The sequence below is a fragment of the Protopterus annectens genome, chromosome 1.part1 (assembly GCF_019279795.1).
Source record: "Protopterus annectens isolate FY-2018-M chromosome 1.part1, PAN1.0, whole genome shotgun sequence".
NCBI classification, from domain to species: domain Eukaryota; kingdom Metazoa; phylum Chordata; order Ceratodontiformes; family Protopteridae; genus Protopterus; species Protopterus annectens.
The window spans coordinates 981718221-981739854 of NC_056726.1; the positions used below are offsets into that span (position 1 = coordinate 981718221).

The 21634-nt window shown below is 41.2% G+C and overlaps 1 protein-coding gene across 1 annotated transcript in view; it reads left to right on the plus strand.

Moving 5' to 3' along the window:
• The first annotated feature begins 15430 nt into the window (after positions 1-15430).
• The window catches only part of LOC122808397 (gastrula zinc finger protein XlCGF26.1-like), a 259922-nt gene continuing 253718 nt past the window's right edge, over positions 15431-21634 (plus strand). Inside the window, exon 1 of the mRNA XM_044079365.1 lies at positions 15431-15649. Within this exon, the coding sequence (XP_043935300.1) occupies positions 15638-15649 (12 nt within the window). The 5' untranslated portion in view covers positions 15431-15637. The remainder of the gene's footprint in view (positions 15650-21634) is intronic.

A 21634-nucleotide genomic window follows, 5' to 3' on the forward strand; every position in this document is an offset into this window, starting at 1 on the left:
AACTGAATCTGCTTAAACTGCTGCATTATAATAGAACCTATTAATAGGGCACTGAATCTGCTTAAACTGCTGCATTATGATAGAACCTATAAATAGGGCACTGAATCTGCTTAAACTGCTGCATTATAATAGAACCTATTAATAGGACAGTGAATCTGCTTAAACTGCTGCATTACAATAGAACCTATTAATAGGGCACTGAATCTGCTTAAACTACTGCATTACAATAGAACCTATTAATAGGGAACTGAATCTGCTTAAACTGCTGCATTACGATAGAACCTATTAATAGGGAACTGAATCTGCTTAAACTGCTGCATTATAATAGAACCTATTAATAGGGCACTGAATCTGCTTAAACTGTTGCATTATGATAGAACCTATAAATAGGGCACTGAATCTGCTTAAACTGCTGCATTACGATAGAACCTATTAATAGGGCACTGAATCTGCTTAAACTGCTGCATTACAATAGAACCTATTAATAGGGCACTGAATCGGCTTAAACTGCTGCATTATAATAAAACCTGTTAATAAGGTGCTGAATCTGCTTAAACTGCTGCATTACGATAGAACCTATTAATAGGGAACTGAATCTGCTTAAACTGCTGCATTATAATAAAACCTGTTAATAAGGTGCTGAATCTGCTTAAACTGCTGTATTACAATAGAACCTATTAATAGGGCACTGAATCTGCTTAAACTGCTGCATTATAATAGAACCTATTAATAGGGCACAGAATTTGTTTAAACTGCTGCATTATAATAGAACCTATTAATAGGGCACTGAATCTGCTTAAACTGCTGCATTATAATAGAACCTATTAATAGGGCACAGAATCTGCTTAAACTGCTGCATTATAATAGAACCTATTAATAGGGCCCTGAATCTGCTTAAACTGCTGCATTACGATACAACCTATTAATAGGGCACTGAATCTGCTTAAACTGCTGTATTACAATAGAACCTATTAATAGGGCACTGAATCTGCTTAAACTGCTGCATTACAATAGAACCTATTAATAGGGCACTGAATCGGCTTAAACTGCTGCATTACGATAGAATCTATTAATTGGGCACTGAATCTGCTTAAACTGCTGCATTATGATAGAACCTATTAATAGGGCACTGAATCTACTTAAACTGCTGCATTACGATAGAACCTATTAATAGGGCGCTGAATCTGCTTAAACTGCTGCATTACGATAGAATCTATTAATTGGGCACTGAATCTGCTTAAACTGCTGCATTATGATAGAACCTATTAATAGGGCACTGAATCTACTTAAACTGCTGCATTACAATAGAACCTATTAATAGGGCACTGAATCTACTTAAACTGCTGCATTACGATAGAACCTATTAATAGGGAACTGAATCTACTTAAACTGCTGCATTACGATAGAACCTATTAATAGGGCACTGAATCTGCTTAAACTGCTGCATTATAATAGAACCTTTTAATAGGGCACTGAATCTGCTTAAACTGCTGCATTACAATAGAACCTATTAATAGGGCACTGAATCGGCTTAAACTGCTGCATTATAATAAAACCTGTTAATAAGGTGCTGAATCTGCTTAAACTGCTGCATTACAATAGAACCTATTAATAGGGCACTGAATCTGCTTAAACTGCTGCATTATAATAGAACCTATTAATAGGGCACTGAATCTGATTAAACTTCTGCATTACGATAGAGCTTATTAATAGGGCACTGAATCTGCTTAAACTGCTGCATTATGATAGAACCTATTAATAGGGAACTGAATCTGCTTAAACTGCTGCATTATGATAGAACCTATTAATAGGGCACTGAATCTGCTTAAACTGCTGCATTACAATAGAACCTATTAATAGGGAACTGAATCTGCTTAAACTGCTGCATTACGATAGAACCTATTAATAGGGCACAGAATCTGCTTAAACTGCTGCATTATGATAGAACCTATTAATAGGGAACTGAATCTGCTTAAACTGCTGCATTACAATAGAACCTATTAATAGGGCACTGAATCTGCTTAAACTGCTGCATTACGATAGAACCTATTAATAGGGCGCTGAATCTGCTTAAACTGCTGCATTACGATAGAATCTATTAATTGGGCACTGAATCTGCTTAAACTGCTGCATTATGATAGAACCTATTAATAGGGCACTGAATCTACTTAAACTGCTGCATTACGATAGAACCTATTAATAGGGCACTGAATCTGCTTAAACTGCTGTATTACAATAGAACCTATTAATAGGGCATTGAATCTGCTTAAACTGCTGCATTATAATAGAACCTATTAATAGGGAACTGAATCTACTTAAACTGCTGCATTACGATACAACCTATTAATAGGGCACTGAATCTGCTTAAACTGCTGCATTACGATAGTACATATTAATAGGGCACTAGATTCCAATCTACATTATGCAGGGCTCCTCAATAGCACTCTTCAAGAGGAACCTTGATGAGTGGATGGGAAACAGAAAATTTGCCTCGGGGATCACTCCAGTGGCTCTGCTAGACAGAGGCTCAGGGAATTAATCTAAGAGGGTGGTAAAAAGCAACACATTCTGGCTAGGCTTACAAATGCCCCTGGCCTAGTACCTACCTATGAACCTCAGTCCTTAGATACACAATCCAACCCCCCATATCCCACGTTTATAGAGATTGCCAAAAACTCTCTAATTTGAATGTAATTCAATTCAACTCTATTCTATCCTCCATTGACTGGTCCATCCTTAAACAAATCCCTCTCAATGATGCAGTTACTAGGTTCAATGGCATCTTCCTGAATACCCTGAACTCCTTTGCTCCCTCTAGGAAGGTTAGAATAAAACCCAATTATGCTCCCTGCCTCTCAAAAGAAACTAAGTCCCTTATGCTAAAAAGAGACAGAGCTTGGAAAGCCTGGATCAAAACAAAGGAATTACTTCTGCTACATAATTATAGACACCTCAGAAATCTTACAAAAAAACAAACCAGTAATGACAAAAAGTCCTTTTATAATTCTGCCCAATCCAAAAACAAATCCAACCCTCGCATGTTCTGGCAAACTATTAACAAAATTTTCTCTCCAGACTGCCCATCATCTCCCTGCCCCTGCCAAATACATCTTCTCTGGAAACTGCTACTCTTCTGAATAAACACTTTATTGAAACCATTCAAACACTCACAGCATCCAACTGTAACACAACTTCTCTGCCTACCCCTCCCAATCCTTCTAACAAACAACTATTCCCTTTATATCCATTTCCTACTTCCTACATCAGATCTCTTTTTTACAAACTCAAACCTGCTCTCCCTCAGTGACAATATACCTCATACCTTCCTCAGACTTGCTGTTGACTCTATTGCCTATCTAGTATCTATACTAATCAATAGATCTACTTAGGAATCCACCATCCCTACTCTATGGAAATCCTTTTTCACTATTACCCTGCATAAAGGTGGAAACTATACAGACCCATCTAACTACCAACCTATAGCTATTCTATTTCCCCTCTCTAAGATTCTCAAAAAATGTATCCACTCACAACTACTCAACTACCTCCTCCAACATAACCTCCTTATTCCCACTCAGCATGGTTTCCATCCCAATCACAGCACAACTACTGCCTTCTTATCCTTTACACATACCATTGCTGAGGCCCTAGACAATAACAAACTCATATCATGTCTCTTCTGTGACCTTTCCAAAGCCTTTGATACAGTCTCCCATCCCCTACAGCTATCTAAACTTGCAGACCTCAATCTATCTTCTTCTTCCCTTGCATGGTTCTCCAGCTACTTATCCTGCAGGTAGCAATCTGTTAAATGGCGCTCTTCCACTTCTCCATTCATACCTAGCCCAACCAGGGTACCACAAGGTTCCATCCCAGGTCCCCTCCTATTTAATGTATTTACCAATTATCTCTATACTTCTTGTAAATAATCCTCCCTCATCCAATATACAGATGACTTGACTCTCATCTCCATCTCAGACAATATCTCCAATCTCCACACTCTTACTCAACAGGCCTTTCTATCCACTGAACAGTGGTTGTCCAGGAATTTACTCATTCTCAACCCTAAAAAGACCAAACTCTTAATAATTTTCCCCAATCTCTCTCTCTCACCACAAATCCACCTTTACTATTACTTCCTCTAATAACACTGTTATCCAACCTGAAGCTCACACTAAACTCCTTGGGGTCATCATAGATGATGAACTCAAATTCAACTTGCACATCCTCCAAAACATAAAAAAAGACTCACTAGAAACTTGGCTTACTGTTGTTGTTGTTTGTCTTTCGGCTTTTTCCCAGTAAGGGGTCGCCACAGCGGAACTCTGGTCCACTAATGATTGGTAGTAGATTTTTACGAAACACCGAGGTGCCAGCTCGATGCCCAACCTTCAATGAAGGAACGCCCATTTACGCATACATGTCTTTCGAATGCTACCCAACCGCAGGGAGGGCATGCAGACTCCACACACAAGGCACTCCCAAGCCAAGCAGAGAATCAAACGGGAGAACCTCTTGCTGTGAGGTAATAATGCTACCACTGTACCACTGCAGAATAATAACTACAAATGCCAGTCTCTCCCTTGCACAAGTTATTTCCCTCTCCTCCCTTTTATATGCTGCCCCAGTACTCACCAACATCCAAACTTCTACTTTAAATAAACTCCAACAAACTTACCACAAGATAGCTAGGTTTATCACAAACTCTCCATAAAATACACGTCACTGCCTTGCCCTAAATACTCTGCACTGGTTAGAATTCCCCCATCTTCTACTGCTGTCACAACTTCAAATGTTACACTTCATTCTTTACAAACCTTCATCCTGCCCTGTACTCTCTTCCTTCATATCTGTCTACACTCCTCCACTGACTATCCCTACTTCTATTCAGCAACTACTACAAATCTACCAACCCCAAAAAATCGCTGTCAAACTCCTATATAAACACTCCGACACCAAAGCCTGGAACAAACTCCCAAGAAACATTTGTTCCATCATTCACCCCCCCCCCACATTAAAGAAAAACTCAAACTTCATCTACTCAACTCCAAAATATGTCCTTTTCAAGCCCCTACTTAAGCACCCCACAACCCTACTATATACCTTTTTAGTCCCTCCACATACAGCTAAGTACTCCACTATTCTGGATGCTTATTAAACTCTACAATCAATACTGTTGGACAACTCTTTTTGTAAATATGTAAATATAATTTTTAGTCTGTAAAAGTGTCGATATGTATATATCGTGCGTTTGCATTTCTGCTTTGTCTCTCTAATGTTCTTGTATAACTGATTTTGACCATATTTTTGACACAAATGTTTGATTCTCTGTAAACTGTCTGTGGGTTTTTTTTGGAGCTTTTCTCCTCGGGTCTCCACTGAAAATGAGCCACAAGCCCAGCTGGACCACCCTGGGTAACAAATGTCAATAAAGAAATAAATAAAATATATAAAGGTCCATAGAGGCTCCCCGTAGAAGTTTATAAGGCACTAGAATCTAGGCTTTTCCATTCTTTGATGGATCTGTCTCAACATTTTCAAAGTGATCTTCAGATTAATCACCCGTCTGACCTCTCATTGACATTCTCCCAGAATCTCGTATAGATTCCACAAAGGTTGCTAACTATACACCCATCTCCTTAATAAATGTAGATGAGTAAATGTATGCTAGAACTCTGCCTGATAGGCTGAATGGTGTTATGCCATCCCTAACACTACATTCTAAAGCAGGGCTTAATTATTTTATTTTATTTTTTAATTTATTTTATTTTACATTTATTGACCGAGATTGCCCAACTGAGCTGAAGAGCCCTTTTTCAGCAGAGGCCCAGGGAGAAAAGCTCAGACATATTATACAGTTTTCATTATAAATTAGCATTGAACAGCAATGTTACAGGATTATTACAAGGCATTAAGTAGCAATACAATGTTATACAGTGTCAATAATCAGGAGTATAGCATAACTATTTCAAGATGTATAAAAAGAAAATATGTCATTAAGACTCCAGTCCAGACCATGGTAGGAGTCTCTGCATATATGCAGGGTCTCAGTTGTGTAACAGAACCAGCGGTAGCCTTGTTACTTGACTTTGAGAAGGAATTTAACTCGATGCAATGTGATTATCTGTGTGCACTTTTAAAACTCTTTGGATTTCTGGAGGTTTTCTTTAATTCCCTCCAGGCCTTATACCAAGTCCCATGGCATCAGAGTTAACTAATAATATTATTCTTCCCCTTTTCCCCCTTCAGCAGGGAACACATCAAGGGTGCCCTCTCTATCTTGCCTTATTCTTACTCAATGTGGAGCCCCTCAACTGCCTTAAGACATCAGGGTGACTACAGAAATGAGCCGTAATGGGAGTTGAAACTGATGCCCAGTTATATGTGGATAATGGAGTAGGAGGACATGTAGGGATTTCTCACTATGCTACAGGCCTTTACTGACTTATCTGGTCTATGGCTAACTGTGATTAAGACAGAATTGTTTGCAGCCAGCAAGGTGGCAAATGTGCTTCACCAGTCCATTGGGTCCCTCCCCTTTAGATGGTTAAACATTTGTCCCAGATATTTGGGAATCATTTTACATCCTCACCCTGCTCAGATGGTCTCCTGTAACCTGGAGCTAATATGGTAAAAAGCATTTTATGAGTACATACATGATTAAAATTGCATTTTCAGCTTATGGAAAGGATAGCTCTTATTGAAATTTCTGCAGCTCCTTTGTTTTTTTTGCATATAGTCATATCACTGACACTCATACTAATTCTTGGTATAAGAAGACTAGATAAATGTTTGTAGAACAATCACAGGAACAGACTTAAGGCATGGATAGTTAGATTACTCTCAAATGCTTTAGGGATGAGTATTCTAGACTGATGAATGAATAATATGGAATTTACTATTTTACAATTGGTGAACTGTGATACAGACAAATTGCCAGTTTGGGCAAAAATAGAAGCTTCACTGCTATGTGCAGAAATGCTGTTAGCTGTTATGAGATATGAGAAAAGTTTACCAGAAGATCTGAGAGGGTACCACCAATTAATTGATACTTGGAAAGCTTTGAAGGCTTTGCAGCATTAATTCCAGCCTTCACCCTTTGGTTTTTTTTTATTCCTTTATGGAAATGTCCTTTGCTGTTTGTGGGTGGATGCCAGCTGGGGTTCTTTTATTCCTTTATGGAAATGTCCTCTGCTGTTTGAGTGGGTGACAGCAGGGGTTACTTTATTCCTTTATGGAAATGTCTTCTGCTGTTTATGAGTGGATGCCAGCTGAAGCCTAAGGAGTGAGATCTGAAGAGGATACACTGTCTATCTGACCCTGCACAAGTGATCAATGGAGATAGTATCTTTGCTTCTTTCCAGGACTTGCAGCATACCTGGGGGCTGTCATATAAAGATATACGCTATAATGTGATCTCCCTTAAGATACAAGCTACCCAGCATTTGTGAATATTGTCCGAGACCAACACTTTGGTCAAAAGAAGTGGTTAATGAATAATGCCAAGATGTCCAAGCTTTATACTGTCTTGAGTAATGAAGACAAGGATTGAGCTTTTAATGTAGTGCCCCCACAGAGATTCGGGATTTGTACCACAGGATAATCAGATATCTCTTACTGGGTTTGGGGGTTGACATAATGGTTGAGGTGTTTACATCCTGGACACAAGGTACAGGGTTTAATTCTCATCCCCAAAGGAAATTGGCTGAAAATGGCCCATGAGGGCAGCTAGCCTACCAATGAACCTGTACACTTAAGAAAAGATGATATCCTTCTGAACTGGGATACTAATTTCCAGGTCAGGATGTTAGGGAATTGGGAACAGATGCTCCAGTTTGCAATGTGTGTTGCAAAGGAAACATGACCTGTTACATAACTTTTGGTTGTGCCCCCGGTCCAACATGTCAAGGGAGCAGACCAATGCTTTCTAGGCAGAGCATCAGGTATAATGTCTCCTGAACTTCATATTGCCTTTTTTAACCTTGACAGATGGATTCCTGCAAGCTTTGGGATCTGAGAGTTTACATCAATTCCTTCAACACGTGCAAGTTAATGGAAGGAGTCTTGAATGCTATCCATATCCCAGCTCAAACGTTGGCTGTGTAGGGTGATCTCAATGGGGTTGCTGTGCCATCCCTAACTTGGGAACAGAGGAACAAAGAAGTTGTGAGGTTTAAAGAGAATATACAGAATAACATGTTAGATCAGATGGACAGGATACTGGCTAAATAGACCCAGGAAAGCTAAGCATGCAATGAGGGGGTCCTGGGAATACCTAGCCAATGATCTTGTGTGAGAGAGTTCAGTTTCTATTTCCATATTTGAAGTCTTGGTAAGGAGGTGTGGTTAAAAGGTGGGTATAGCTTGTCACTTATTAGAATCAGGATCACAAACTGTATTCTGGTGTCATGCCAACAGCTTCATCAGCCTGGGACTCACTAGAGATCTGGCTAAGGTACACTAAACCTTTGCATGAAGCTTTATGAATTGCCTTGATTGAAGTCTAGGTGAACAACTGCCTTACAGCTGCTTATGTGGAATATGACAGCTCTCAGGGACACAGTCCAAGGCCTCATTAATGGTACTGCCACACACTCAAAATTGTGTCAAAGGAGGTGCTGGTTGCCATCAGTAAGGATGCTGGCGAATTTTGTGCTGAAATAAATACATCTGTGAAGTACATGGGACTGCAAGCCCAGTGCATGAACTGATTAAGGAAAAAATAAAATTCAAATGGTGATGTTTACATAGACAGCAAATACACTGAATTTTAAAATACTTCCTCTTCATATTGAAATGCCACTCATGTTCTTCTTAGTCAAGCTTTGTGTGAGTTTGAACAAGTTTAAACAAATTTCAGTAAGGAACACCAAAAACAAATATCTGATGTGGTAAAGTACTATAATAGCATGTATATTAGTAACTTCAGTAGAAAACAGAACTAAAAAAAAATCCTTGTTTCCCGCCTTTACTGAACTAGAATAGTCCAGTCTTCAGGTATTGCTGATCTCTGGGCTGTGTCATAGTTCCTGTGTTGCCCATATCCTTATTTGGATAGGAGGAAGCTTCTTTGTTCACCAGTGAGAGTGGGGAGCTCTGAGCAGCCTACATGTCCCTTGAGGAGTGGTTCCAGCCCAGTGACCTGTAGCTTATTGGCCGTTTTGGGCCATTTCCTATCTCTTTCTAACCCCCCTGCATTAAAACCAGCTTTAGCACGCTTTGGTGCTTGTAATTTAAAGTTTGTCCTGTTTGTTGCATTTACCTGTTGAGGCTACACACTCAAGTGTGCTAGCCTGTGTTACATATTTATTGCATTTTTCTGCTGTTTGTTGCAAAAAAGAAAAAAAAATTATCCTTGTTTCCCATCTTTCCTGACCTAGAGTAGTCCAAATACAGGCTTTGCTGTATTCTGCACTTTTGGAAAGTTCCTGTGTTGCCCATTTCCTTTCTTGGATAAAGGGAGGCGTCTTTGTTCACCAGTGGCAGTGGGGAGCTTGGAGCAGCCTATCTATCCCTGGAGGAGTGTTCCCAGCACAAGAATCTGGTAGTCTATTGGCCGTTTTGGGACAATTTTTAGCTCTTTCAAGTCCCCCTGTATAAAACCCACTTTGGCGCGGTTTTTGCGCTTGTTACTACTCAGCCAAGCTCCTTGTGGTCCTGCAGAGTGGTGCTAGCAGCAGAGAGGCTAAAAGAGCAACTGATAACCTGATAAAAGTGTTTGTTTTCCTGCTACTACCTGGGTGACTGTCCGATCTAGCTAAACTGCAATTATTTCTGCTTCTTGAACTTTTTAAACTGTTTAAAGTTGTTTTTGCACCTGCACTTTTAAAGTTTGTCCTGTTTGTTGCTTTTACCTGTTGAGGCTACACACTCAAGTGTGCTAGCCTGTGTTACATATTTATTGCATTTTCCTGCTGTTAGTTGCAAAAAAAAAAAAAAAAAAAATTATCCTTGTTTCCCGTCTTTCCTGACCTAGAGTAGTCCAAATACAGGCTTTGCTGCATTCTGGAGTTTTGGAAAGTTCCTGTGTTGCCCATTTCCTTTCTTGGATAAAGGGAGGCTTCTTTGTTCACCAGTGGCAGTGGGGGGCTTGGAGCAGCCTATCTATCCCTGGAGGAGTGGTCCCAGCCCAAGAATCTGGTAGTCTATTGGCCGTTTTCGGCCAATTTCTAGGTCTTTCAAGTCCCCCTGTATAAAACCCGCTTTAGCGTGGCTTTGCACAATTTTGCGCATAGCGCAGCATCGGGCAGCTCCGCTTAATTGGGTTTAAACCATTCTTGGCTCCACAAAGTCTGCTCTTCACTTTTTCCCTTAGAACTGATCTACTCCTCATAATAAACACCCTATTCCCACTCTAAAGTCTGGCACTTGCTCACTAAAGCAATTATATAAGTCAGCACTAAAAAATTAAAAGCACTACACCCTCACAAACTCCCCTTGAGTACTTTGTTCCCCATTGGCCCTTTTTTTCAATTATAAAGGAATTCCCAATACTATTCTAGCATGTCCAAAGGTCAGTTGTCAATCTCCTCTCTGGTCCAGCTGGTGAATCTGGGAATCTTGAGGCAATGTTACAACTGCCTCATGTACACAGACAACCCTCTCCTCCTCATAACAAATTCCAACACATGTGAGAGATGCAACCATATAGCCAAACTGGAGGCTAAGCTCTCTCAATTCAGTACTGGCGTAACCAGTCGGGAGGAGAAGGAAACCGCACTCACTACAATTCCAGTCTCACATAGACCTACCACGACAACAAACCAAACACATAAACACACAAAAACATACTCAGAGGCTCTAAATAAAAATCTGCCTAAGCAGCAGAGACCTCCAAAGCAGACACCCAAGCAACCGCTACCCCAAAACAAAACACATGCAACACATAGCTCACAAAGCCAGTGTGCCGAACAGTCACAGCCCTTAAGGCTAAACAACACACCTGATACACTTGTAATAGGTGACTCTACCATCAGGCACACTGACGTCCCGCTCACCAGGCTGAACAAGGAGAAGGTCACTGTGAGCTGCCTGTCGGGCACTAGGATCTGCCACATAACACAAGCACTCAGGTCACTCCAAGGCAAGTACAAATATGACTCAGTCATTGTCCATGCTGGTGTGAATGACCTGAGACGTACCTCCCTGGACTACATGAAAAGAGACATAGAGGAGCTCTCTGAGCATGTAGCCTAGGCTGGTATGACCCTGACCTTGAGTAGCATCTTACCCTCACCAAGAATGATGCTACAATATGAAGACAAGATGATCAATTTCAACAATTGGCTTAAGTATTGGTGTCATTCAAAGGGGATCCAATACCTGTCTGCCTGGGATGTCATGCTCAACAAGCCACGATGCTTCGCTAGGGACGGCTTGCACCTGTCACCCCTGGGCTTTCGGATATTGGCAAAGGCTGTTGCCACCCCCCATAGTGCCTTTTTTGGCAAGGCTCAAAAGACAAACCCACCTCCATAGGTATCACAAGGGATAAGAAAGTAAGAGTAATGCTACTCAACGCCAGAAGTCTAAACCTCAAGATGCACGCACTCGAAACTCTCCTTAGCATGGAGAACATCGATATCTGTGCAGTAACAGAAACCTGGTTCAAGCCTCCCGAGAGCACCCCAGCACTACCACAAAAGGAGGGGGAGTATCAATATTCGTCAAAGATACCCACACCTCCAGGTTGGTGGCACGGCACGAAGCATCAGAGACTATACATGTGCAACTAACAGTGGGTAAAACTGCCTTCCAGTTTATAGCCTGCTACAGACCACCCTCCCAAACCCAGGAACTCCACTCAGCCTTCCTGAGAACACTGGAAAATATGAAGGTCTCTCCAAACACCATTATATTGGGCAACTTCAACTACCCGAACATAGACTGGGAGCATTACTCTAGCTCCAACACCCTAGCCCAAAGGTTCCTAGAATTTATAAACTCAAATGCTATTGAACAACTTGTTGCCACTCCCACAAGAGGGGAAAACATACTGGACCTGATCATCACCAACATGGGGACTCTATGCTCCAGACCAGAAGTGTATCCCTCACTGGTAAGATCAGACCATAAACTAATCTCACTAGATATTCACATCCCGACCCCAGCCCCTGCCCAGAAAACCACAGTGAAAAACTTCTCTAAAGCAAATTTCACACTCCTCAAAACCGAGGTGGAATCCTTCAAAGCCCCCGGGCCTGTGGAAAATACGGTCCACACTGCAGAATCCTTTATAAACGCATTCTATGAACACCTTCAGGAATGCATGGATCATGCAGTCCCAAATAAAACCAAGACCCAATCCTCCAAAGTTAGGCATCCTGTCTGGTGGACCCCAGCTATAAACAAACTATACAATAGAAGGAGGAAGCTACTACATGATAGAGCAAAATCCCAAAAAGGGAAGGCATCTCTGATCAGTATTAGCAAATAACTACGGGCACTCATAAAATCATCTAAGGCCAGCTTCGAGAGAAAAATTGCACAGGACACTAAGGATAATCACAAGGCTTTCTTTAGTTATGTTAGGAACCTGGGTGGGAATTCCCAGACATGCTCAGAATTAGTCCAAAATGACAAAAAATACACCGAACCCACAGACATTGCCAACATCCTAGCTGACAGGTTCAGCACAAACGTCTCCCCCCCTTCCCCACCAAAAGGGCAAATATCTATCCCAGCAGAGTGCTGCCCCCCTGACATCTCAGATGCTCGGGTAAGAACCGCCCTCTCCAAAGCAAAAACACAGCATCAATGGGACCAGACATTGTCCCGGGCTGCATCCTACATGAACTACAAGAAGAACTAAACCCAAACATAAAACTACTGTTCAATCTCAGCCTTACTACAGGATATGTACCCAAAGAGTGGCGTACAGCAACAGTGGTCCCTCTCCACAAAGGTGGTGCCTCAACGGATCCTGGAAACTATCGCCCCATAAGCTTGACTAGCTTCATCTGCAAAGCTATGGAAAGGATCATCATGGACCTCATAAATAAAGATATTGGGGACCTACAGACACTGGATCCTACCCAGTTCGGCTTTGTTAAGGGCAGATCCTGCCTCTTAAACCTGGTCGATTTCTTTGAAACAGTCACCAAGGCCATTGACGAGGGGAAGGTGGTCCACACAGCCTACCTGGACCTTGCAAAAGCCTTCGATACAATACCCCACTTGGGCATTATAGATAAGCTCACCAGCTTAAATATAAACCCCTATGCCACTAGATGGGTTGCAGACTGGCTCAAGGACAGAACCCACATGGTTAGAATTGTTGGAGCCATGTCAGACTCCAAACCAGTTACAAGTGGCGTCCCACAAGGCTCAATCCTGGGACCTCTCTTGTTCGGTATATATTTCTCGGAGGTACAGGCTAACACGGAAGGACTGTGGCTGACCAAGTTTGCAGATGACTGCAAACTGGGTGCCATAATAGACTCTCCAGCTGACACAAGCATCCTACAAAAGGGCCTCATAGAAACAGACAACTGGTGCCAGAGCCATGGCCTCAAGCTAAACGCCAAAAAGTGTATAGTCATCCCCTTTGGCAAAAACAAAGTGCCCACAAATTACCACATAGGTGGTAATCCATTAAGTATGGAAGAAGTAATTAGGGACCTGGGGATCCAAGTTGATAGCAATCTCTCATTTGACAATCACGTGGCCAAAGTGGTTAGAAAAACATTTTATATAGCCCACCTAATCATGAAGGGATTCGCATCTAGACCAAGGGAGGTCATCGTGCCTATTTACTCATCCCTCAACAGGCCCATAATTGAGTACAATGCCCCTTTTGTCATGTACCTTACCAGACACCTGCAGCAACTGAAAAGACCCCAAAAGTACCTCACCAAGAGGATCAAAGGGCTCAAACAGATGCCATATTCTGCCCGGTTAAAGAAACTCCAGCTCTGCTCAGAGGTGATCTGTGCCTGACGTATAAAGCCATGTCCAACCCGGAATTAATGGACATGCTGCACCTCAGAAAATCCAAATCCCATCGAGCTATGTGCTCGAGAGACTTGAACCTCAGCACTGAAATAAATAGGACATGCTGGAGGGACAGATTCATAACACAGAGGCTCCCTTCACTCTGGAATAAAATCCCAGTCCAGGTTAGGCAGAGTCCCTCATTGACTCTCTTCAAAAGGAATCTTGATGAGTGGAGGGGGATCGTAGGTTTACCGCTGGTATCACTTCTGTGTCACTGTGGCACAGTATACTAACCTCGAAAAAGGGCATAGCAAAATTAATTTAAAATGGGTGGTGAAAGCCAAACACACTCTGGCTAGGCTTATGAATGCCCTAGGGCAGATAGCCTAGTATGAACCTATGAACCTATGAGCTAATGCGTCACCCCATAAAGTTGTAGTAGCCGAGTGTAACAGGAAATCTATCTGTAGCCTAATGAAACAAAAATCAACAAAATATGAAATGGAAAACAGACAGGCTACTTTTCGGTCTAGCAACAAACATTTAAAAATGAAAGGAACTGCAGAGCATAATCTACAAAGGTAAGTAAAGCTGTATGAGGTTTGTACAAAATTCATAACTGTTATTTCATAATCTAATATGTACTTGTATTTAATAATCTTTATGATCTGTGACTGGCTTCATTTTGTTTATCTGAACTTTGCTTCATGTACGACATTGTTGATGCTTTGCTTTTCTTTGATCGTACCTGTGTTGCAATGAGCTTGTATTCAGTGTACAAAAATGTATTCTATACGCTGCCTTTGTTTACATCGTACATCATTCATAAAATACCAAAGATCAAAGTAAAGTTATTAGTGTGTAAGTAGGTATATGAAACTATACATCTCAACCTCTTAGAGCAAGAAGTCTGGACAATGCCTAAAATCATGTGGGACAAACTCCCAAAAATAGAGACACATTTTAAATATTGCCCCTTTAAACTTAGAAAGTTGTTAGAATAACAGGATTTCTTTTAGCATGCATTTTCTGAAGGATATGAAGTCTGAAACTTAAATGTATGTCATTATTTAGTGACTTCAATCCTCAGTGATTTTCTGGAAAATCACACACACTTTATGAGAAACAGACAAAAAATATGAGGCAAACATTTGGACATTCTGTGATAATTTGGACAGTTGAGTGATATGCATGATGAAACTGGGACATCACCTTTTACTTGCTGCTACTGCAAACTCAAGAGTTGAAGTGCAAAGTAAATATAAATCAAATTCATTAAAGCTTTTCCTGCATTTGGGTCTCAGAGAATCATAAATTAATTCACATCTGTAGCTTTTGAATGAAAACAGATGGTCAGCAATCTGAGCTACTCACTCACTTGCCCCCCCCCCCAATCTCTCTTTCTCTTTCTCTCTGTAGAGCTAGTTTCCTAACTACTTCCTATGTGCACCCCACCCCCAGCCAATACTGGAGCATGCTCAGAAAGGCACTTTGGAGAGTACAGCTTTACAAAACAAAAGGAAAAAAGCGAGCCTTTGAACAGGAAGTAAATGCTACTGTTTGGAGGTTATTCATTTCTGAAGTGCAGCAGGACACAGCTGAAGGAGTTCTTTGCAAGTAAATTGCTGCTCTCTTACAAGTAGGATTAAGACGTCTGTCTGTTTCTGTGAAGTACACGTTGTGCTGTTAGTAAAACAGAGCAATGAAACTGGAGGTAGGTGATGTTTGTTTAACTTGCATGGTACATAGGGACTTGGTTTAGGGTTTCTAGTCCTGAAATTCAGAACACATTAGGTTATATTTCAGATGAGCACGTTTAGTATGGAAAATTGATGTTCTCATCACAGAATTTAAAAGTAATGATGCGTATTGCACACAGAGCTTTGTGGGGACCTGGGTTCTCTGGGGCTACACCTTGTTTCCCTGTTTGCCTGCAGAATTTGGATTGCAGCAGATGTGTATTCGAGGTCTTTGAGTTGCAGAAATACAGGCTGTATGAAATACATGCATTGCATTGAGAATATATATATATATATATATATATATATATATATATATATATATATATATATATACATACACATACATAAGGCTTTTGTTTATCAAGGGTGAACAGAGTACATTTTTCTCACTGGCTAAAAGAAACATATTTTTAACTATCAGTCTGAGAAAACAAATGGTTCCTTAAACCCATGATACAGTGAAAAGCTGTGAGCATGTGTGTATGTCTCTGTCTTCCAGAACACTTGGGTGGCAGTCAGTGTTCATTGTTCCCAATAAAGAAAACAAAAGGATCTTCTTGTATTTCAGAGAAGTTTGTGGAGCTTTAGATGTCTTGTAATGACTGAAATAGCCGTCACATTTTGACTGACAGACCCCTTTGAATTCATAAGCAGTTTAAGTAGATTAAAACACAAAGTACAAATAAAGTCACATTCTTTGATAGTTTCACAATCTTACATTTCACTGTTTTTGGGGCACTAATTCTGCAGACACTTCTTTTAAATCTAAATAACTAATTAAGAAAGCATTATTGCATGTATGGGGATCACTTGTCCTGTAATGTTATTGTAAAATCTGGCAGTAGGTGCTGAGGTTAAAGTTATGACCAGGGCTTGTTTCCTTCTGCCCTCATTTGTCCACATTCTGACCTTGAGAGCAGGTTATTTAACCAGACCTTGCTCCCGAGTCAACCCTGAAAAGGGACTGTGTCTAGTGGGTATACCTGGTTAGGCACTACTGTTGTTATTTTATTTATTTTCCATTTGCTTACCTAGTTAGTCCGACTGGCCACAAGGTGACCGTTTTCAGTGGAGGCCTGGGGAGAAAAGCTCCAAATACATAGTAAAAAAATTATAAAAAATAATAAAAATAAAAATTAATAAAAAAATTATATAAATGTAGTTATTTTGTCCAAAGAGAATAGAACTTCTTAAGACAGAAGTGGCAAACTTCACAACACCCATACATACGGAAACTAGAGGTACGACTGCTGAATCTTACACAAATGCACTGTATAAGCACATACACAAGTGCATGGATTGTGCCATCCCCAACAGAACCAAGATGCTATCCTCCCAAAAAAAAGGCAGCCAATCTGGTGGTCCCCTGCCATAAACAAACTCTACAACAGAAGGAAGAAGCTGTTGCAAAAAAGAGTAAAATCCCAAGATTGGAGGAACTCCCTGGTCAGCCTCAGCAAGAAGCTGAGATCCCTCATAAAATCCTCCAAAGCCAGTTATGAAATTAAAATCACCACTGATTCCAAAGATGACCGCAAAGCATTCTACAGCTATGTCCAGAATCTCAATGGCAACAGTCAGATCTGCTCTGAGCTACAGCACAATGGCACTAAATATACAGAACCAACCGATATTGCCAACATCCCGGCAGATAGGTTCAGTGCTAACTTTACCCCCCTCTCGACCTCCAAAGGGCCCATCTTAATACCGGAAGAATGCAAAGCCCCTGTAATCACAGATGAGCAAGTAAAGACCTCACTCTCCAAAGCCAAAATACAACATCCATGGGACCAGACAACATCCCAAGCTGCGTACTGCATGAACTACAGAACGAACTGGCACCCCACCTAAATATCATGTTCAATCATAGCCTCACCTCAGGCTATGTGCCTACTGAATGGCGCACAGTGACTGTTATCCCGCTCCACAAAGGCAGTGCCACCACGGACCCTGGAAACTGCCGCCCCATTATCCTGGTGAGCCTGGTCTGCAAGGCCATGGAACGTATAATCTCGGAGCTTATAAACAAACCTCCAAACCTTGGACCCCAAGGGTTTTTAAAAGGTAGATCATGTCTACTAAACCTGACTGACTTCTTTGAAGCAGTCACTAGAGCCATAGACGAGGGCAAGGTAGGCACACAGCCTATCTTGACCTCTCCAAGGCTTTCAGTACCATCCCCCACACTGGAATTGTAGATAAACTCACTAAACTGGGCATGAATCCCTATGTCACAAGATGGATGGCCAACTGGCTCGCTGACAGAGCCCACACAGTAAAAGTAGCCGACTCCAAGTCTGACTTCAGACCAGTGATGAGTGGAGTACCACAGGGTTCGGTCCCAGGTCCTCTCCTGTTCAGCATCTATTTCTCAGAAGTGCAGGCCAACACAGGTCTTCTTTGGCTAACAAAGTTCTCAGATGACTGCAAACTGGGAGCCATAATAGAATCACCTAATGATGTAGACCTCTACCAAAGGGCCTCACAGAGGCAGATGCTTGGTGTCAAAGTCATGGCCTCAAGCTCAATGCCAAGAAGTGCATTGTCAACCACTTTGGGAAAAACTTGGTAGCCATGAACTACCACATAGACAGTAGCTCACTAAACACAAAGTGTGATGTGACCTCAGGACACAGGTGGAAAATTGTCTCTTTTTTGATAACCACATCGCTACAGTAGTCAGGAAATTCTTGGACGTGGCACACCTCATCATAAAAGGGTTCTCCTCTAGAAAAAAGGAGGTCATTGTTCCTCTCTACTCATCCCTCATCAGACCCATTATATAGTACAATGCCCCATTTGGCATGTATCTCACAAGACACCTGCAACAATTGGAAAGGCCACAGAAACACCTCACTAAGAGGATTACTTGCCTCAATCATATGCCATACACAGACCATCTCAAAAAACTCCAGCTCTACTCCATCGCATATCGCCTACTCGGAGGCGATCTCTGCCTAACATACAAAGCTATATCAAACCCAGAGCTGTTAGACATGCTACACTTAAAGAAATCCCAATCTCTCCGAACCACACACTCCAAGGACCTAAGCCTTGTCACCACAATAAACAGAACATGCTGGAGGGATAGATACCTGTCCCAGAGACTTCCCATACTCGGGAACAAACTGCCCATTCATGTCAACCAAAGCTCCTCATTGGCCCTCTTTAAGAAAAATCTTGACGACTGGATGGGAAATTAGGAAATTCACCCTAGGGATCACTTCTGTGGCACTGCCTGACAGGGGCACAGAAAAAAAAATTCTTGGGTGGCAAAAGCCAGGGAACCTTTTTGGCTAGTCGTATATAGGCCCCAGGGCCGATAGCCTAGTACCTACCTTTGAACATATAAAAGGAGTAAAAATCAGAATTTTACAATTGATGCAGCATACAGTGGTTAGAATATTGAGAAACAAACAAGATATTATACAACAAAAATAGAATTGCTTGAACATAAGTTCAAAAAAGTTTTCAGGGTCATAAACTAGAAGTCATAAGTGTAAAGGTGGCCTAAACACCTGGTTTTACAGTACTATGCACTAAGTGAAACTACGCAGTATACCTGTGATCTAGGGATGCTGAAAGTCAGGAACAGGTGAAATTAGTCTGGTTTTGTACAGGAACATATCCAAGCTTTGAATAGAAGATCTTTTAGTAGGGATTTTAAAGTATGTTTACTATTTAGACATCTAATATCAGGGGGGTAGAGTGTTCCAGGCCTTAGCAAATGCACAGGAATAAAGAGATTGGCCTGAGCTATGTAAGCTATTGGTAACAGTCAGTAGGGTGGTATTGAAAGATCTTAGTTGATGTGCAGTTTTATGGAAGGTGAGCATACCAGAGAGGGCAGGTATTTTATTTGGTTGGTATATCAGTTGATGGGTCAGGAGATGTAGATTGTATTTTAGTAGGTTAGGTAGTTCTAACCATCCTAGTTGTCTTAGGGAGAGGCAGTGATGAGAAGGAAACTTAGCATTGGTTGCAAATTTTGAGATTTTATTGTAGCAGGTAGAGAGTTTCAGGTCAGATTTGTTTAGGTTAGTTAGAACTGGGAAAGCATATAGTAAGGTGGAGAGTAGATGGGTACGAGAGATAGTGATTCGGGATTCCTGTGTGAGGAAGCTGTTGCACCAATACACTGAACCTAGTTTTTTTATGAACTTTGGCAATTGTTAGTGCTATACGTTTGTTGAATTTTAGGTTTTGGTCAATAGTTATACCTAGTAGCTTGGCGTGGGTTACTGGTGTGATAAGGATATTGTTGGAGGATGTTACTGAGAATGGCGAGGTGGGGTGAAAGTTTTGGATGGGTGGAAGATCATGAGTTGGGTCTTAGATGGGTTTAGTATGAGCTGGAAGGAAGTTAGCCATTTTTCTGTAGTAGTGAAGGCTTCATGGGTTCTGTCTTGGAGTAATTGTAGAGAGGGGGCTGAGAAAATAAAGGTGGTGTCATCAGTATACTGTACTATATTAGTTTGTTGGGTAGCCGAGGAGAGGTTACTGGTAAATATGGAAAACAGTAAGGAACCAAGAATGGATCCTTGCGGAACACTTTGTTCCACTGGGAGGAGAGGAGAGAGAGAGTTATGCCTTGACAGCTTGTTGCCAGAGGGAAGATAATTTTTAAACTACAGTAGAGAGGAGTTATCCAGACTGAACTCCGAGAGAGTTGATAGTAATCTGCAGTGGGATACTATGTCAAATGCCTTTGGCAGGTCTAGGAAGACAACAGATACTAAGTTACCGAGACTTCTTTGCTGATTGACATAGTCAGTAAAGGATATAAGGGCAGAGATGGTACTATGGTTTGGTCGAAATCCATGTTGGGAATTTGCTAGCAGGATATATTGAAGAAGATGATTCAGTAGTTGGGAGTGTACACATTTTTCTAAGATTTTTGATAAGGGGAATAGTATAGCTATGGGGCAATAATTCCTAAGTTCTGTTGAGGAACCACCTTTGTATAGGGGGATGACATAAGAAATGTTCCAGAGAGAGAGGGGACAGTGTGTTCAGCTATGGCTCTATTGATGAGTATGGAAATAGGGTAGATGATGACTGAGGCAGCAGTCCTGAGATAATCAGCGGGCAGTTTATCAGCAGCAAGAGTGGTGGGTTTCATTTTGGCAAGGTGTTTATGAATTAGGTCAGTTGGAACTGGTTTGAGAGAGAATTGGGTGTTGGTTTTCCAGTGACAGTTTTGTATTTTGGGGGATTTGTAGTAGTAGTGGGGAAATTGTTGAATAACTTTTGGATGGAGGAGGTGAAATAGTCATTAAACTGGGTGGCAATATCATTGTTATCACCTTCAGTGTTAAGAGTTTGGGGAGGTCATTTTGCCTGGTTGGAGAATGTGGTTGATTGCGGATCAGAATTTTTGTGGATTGTTGGAGTGAGTTTTTTGTAGCTGGATATAATAACTTTTTTTTTGCCATTACATGTTCTTTGTTTCTGAGCTCCAGGAAGTATTGTTGATTTGTACTCATTTTGTTGGTACGCCAGGTTGCCCAAACTGTGTCTTGTTGTTTGAGTTGGGATCTTGCGTCCTTTGAGATCCAGGGGGCTGGGTTGGTTTAACATGAATTATATATTGCGGGGCCATAAGATTAAGGATACCTAAAAAGGTAGTATTAAAGTACTCCATGGCTTCATCTAATAGTAGAGTTTTAAGAGGTGACCACCTTATTTTTTTAAGGTGTTGATGAATTGGTCTAGTAGAAAATTTTTGGAACTATAGATAGAAAGTAGGATGGGGGGGGTTATGGGTTTTGTGTGCTGACTTAGTATGACTGAGGTTAGGTGATCACTGAGGGAGTAGGGTAACGTACCAGATGTATTGGCAGATGAAGGCTTGTTGGTTAGGATCCAGTCTGATATGAATTCCTTTTTGGTGGATTTGTCTATATGATGGGGACTTGGATAAGCTGGGTGAAGTTAAATAGGTTTAAATGGTACTT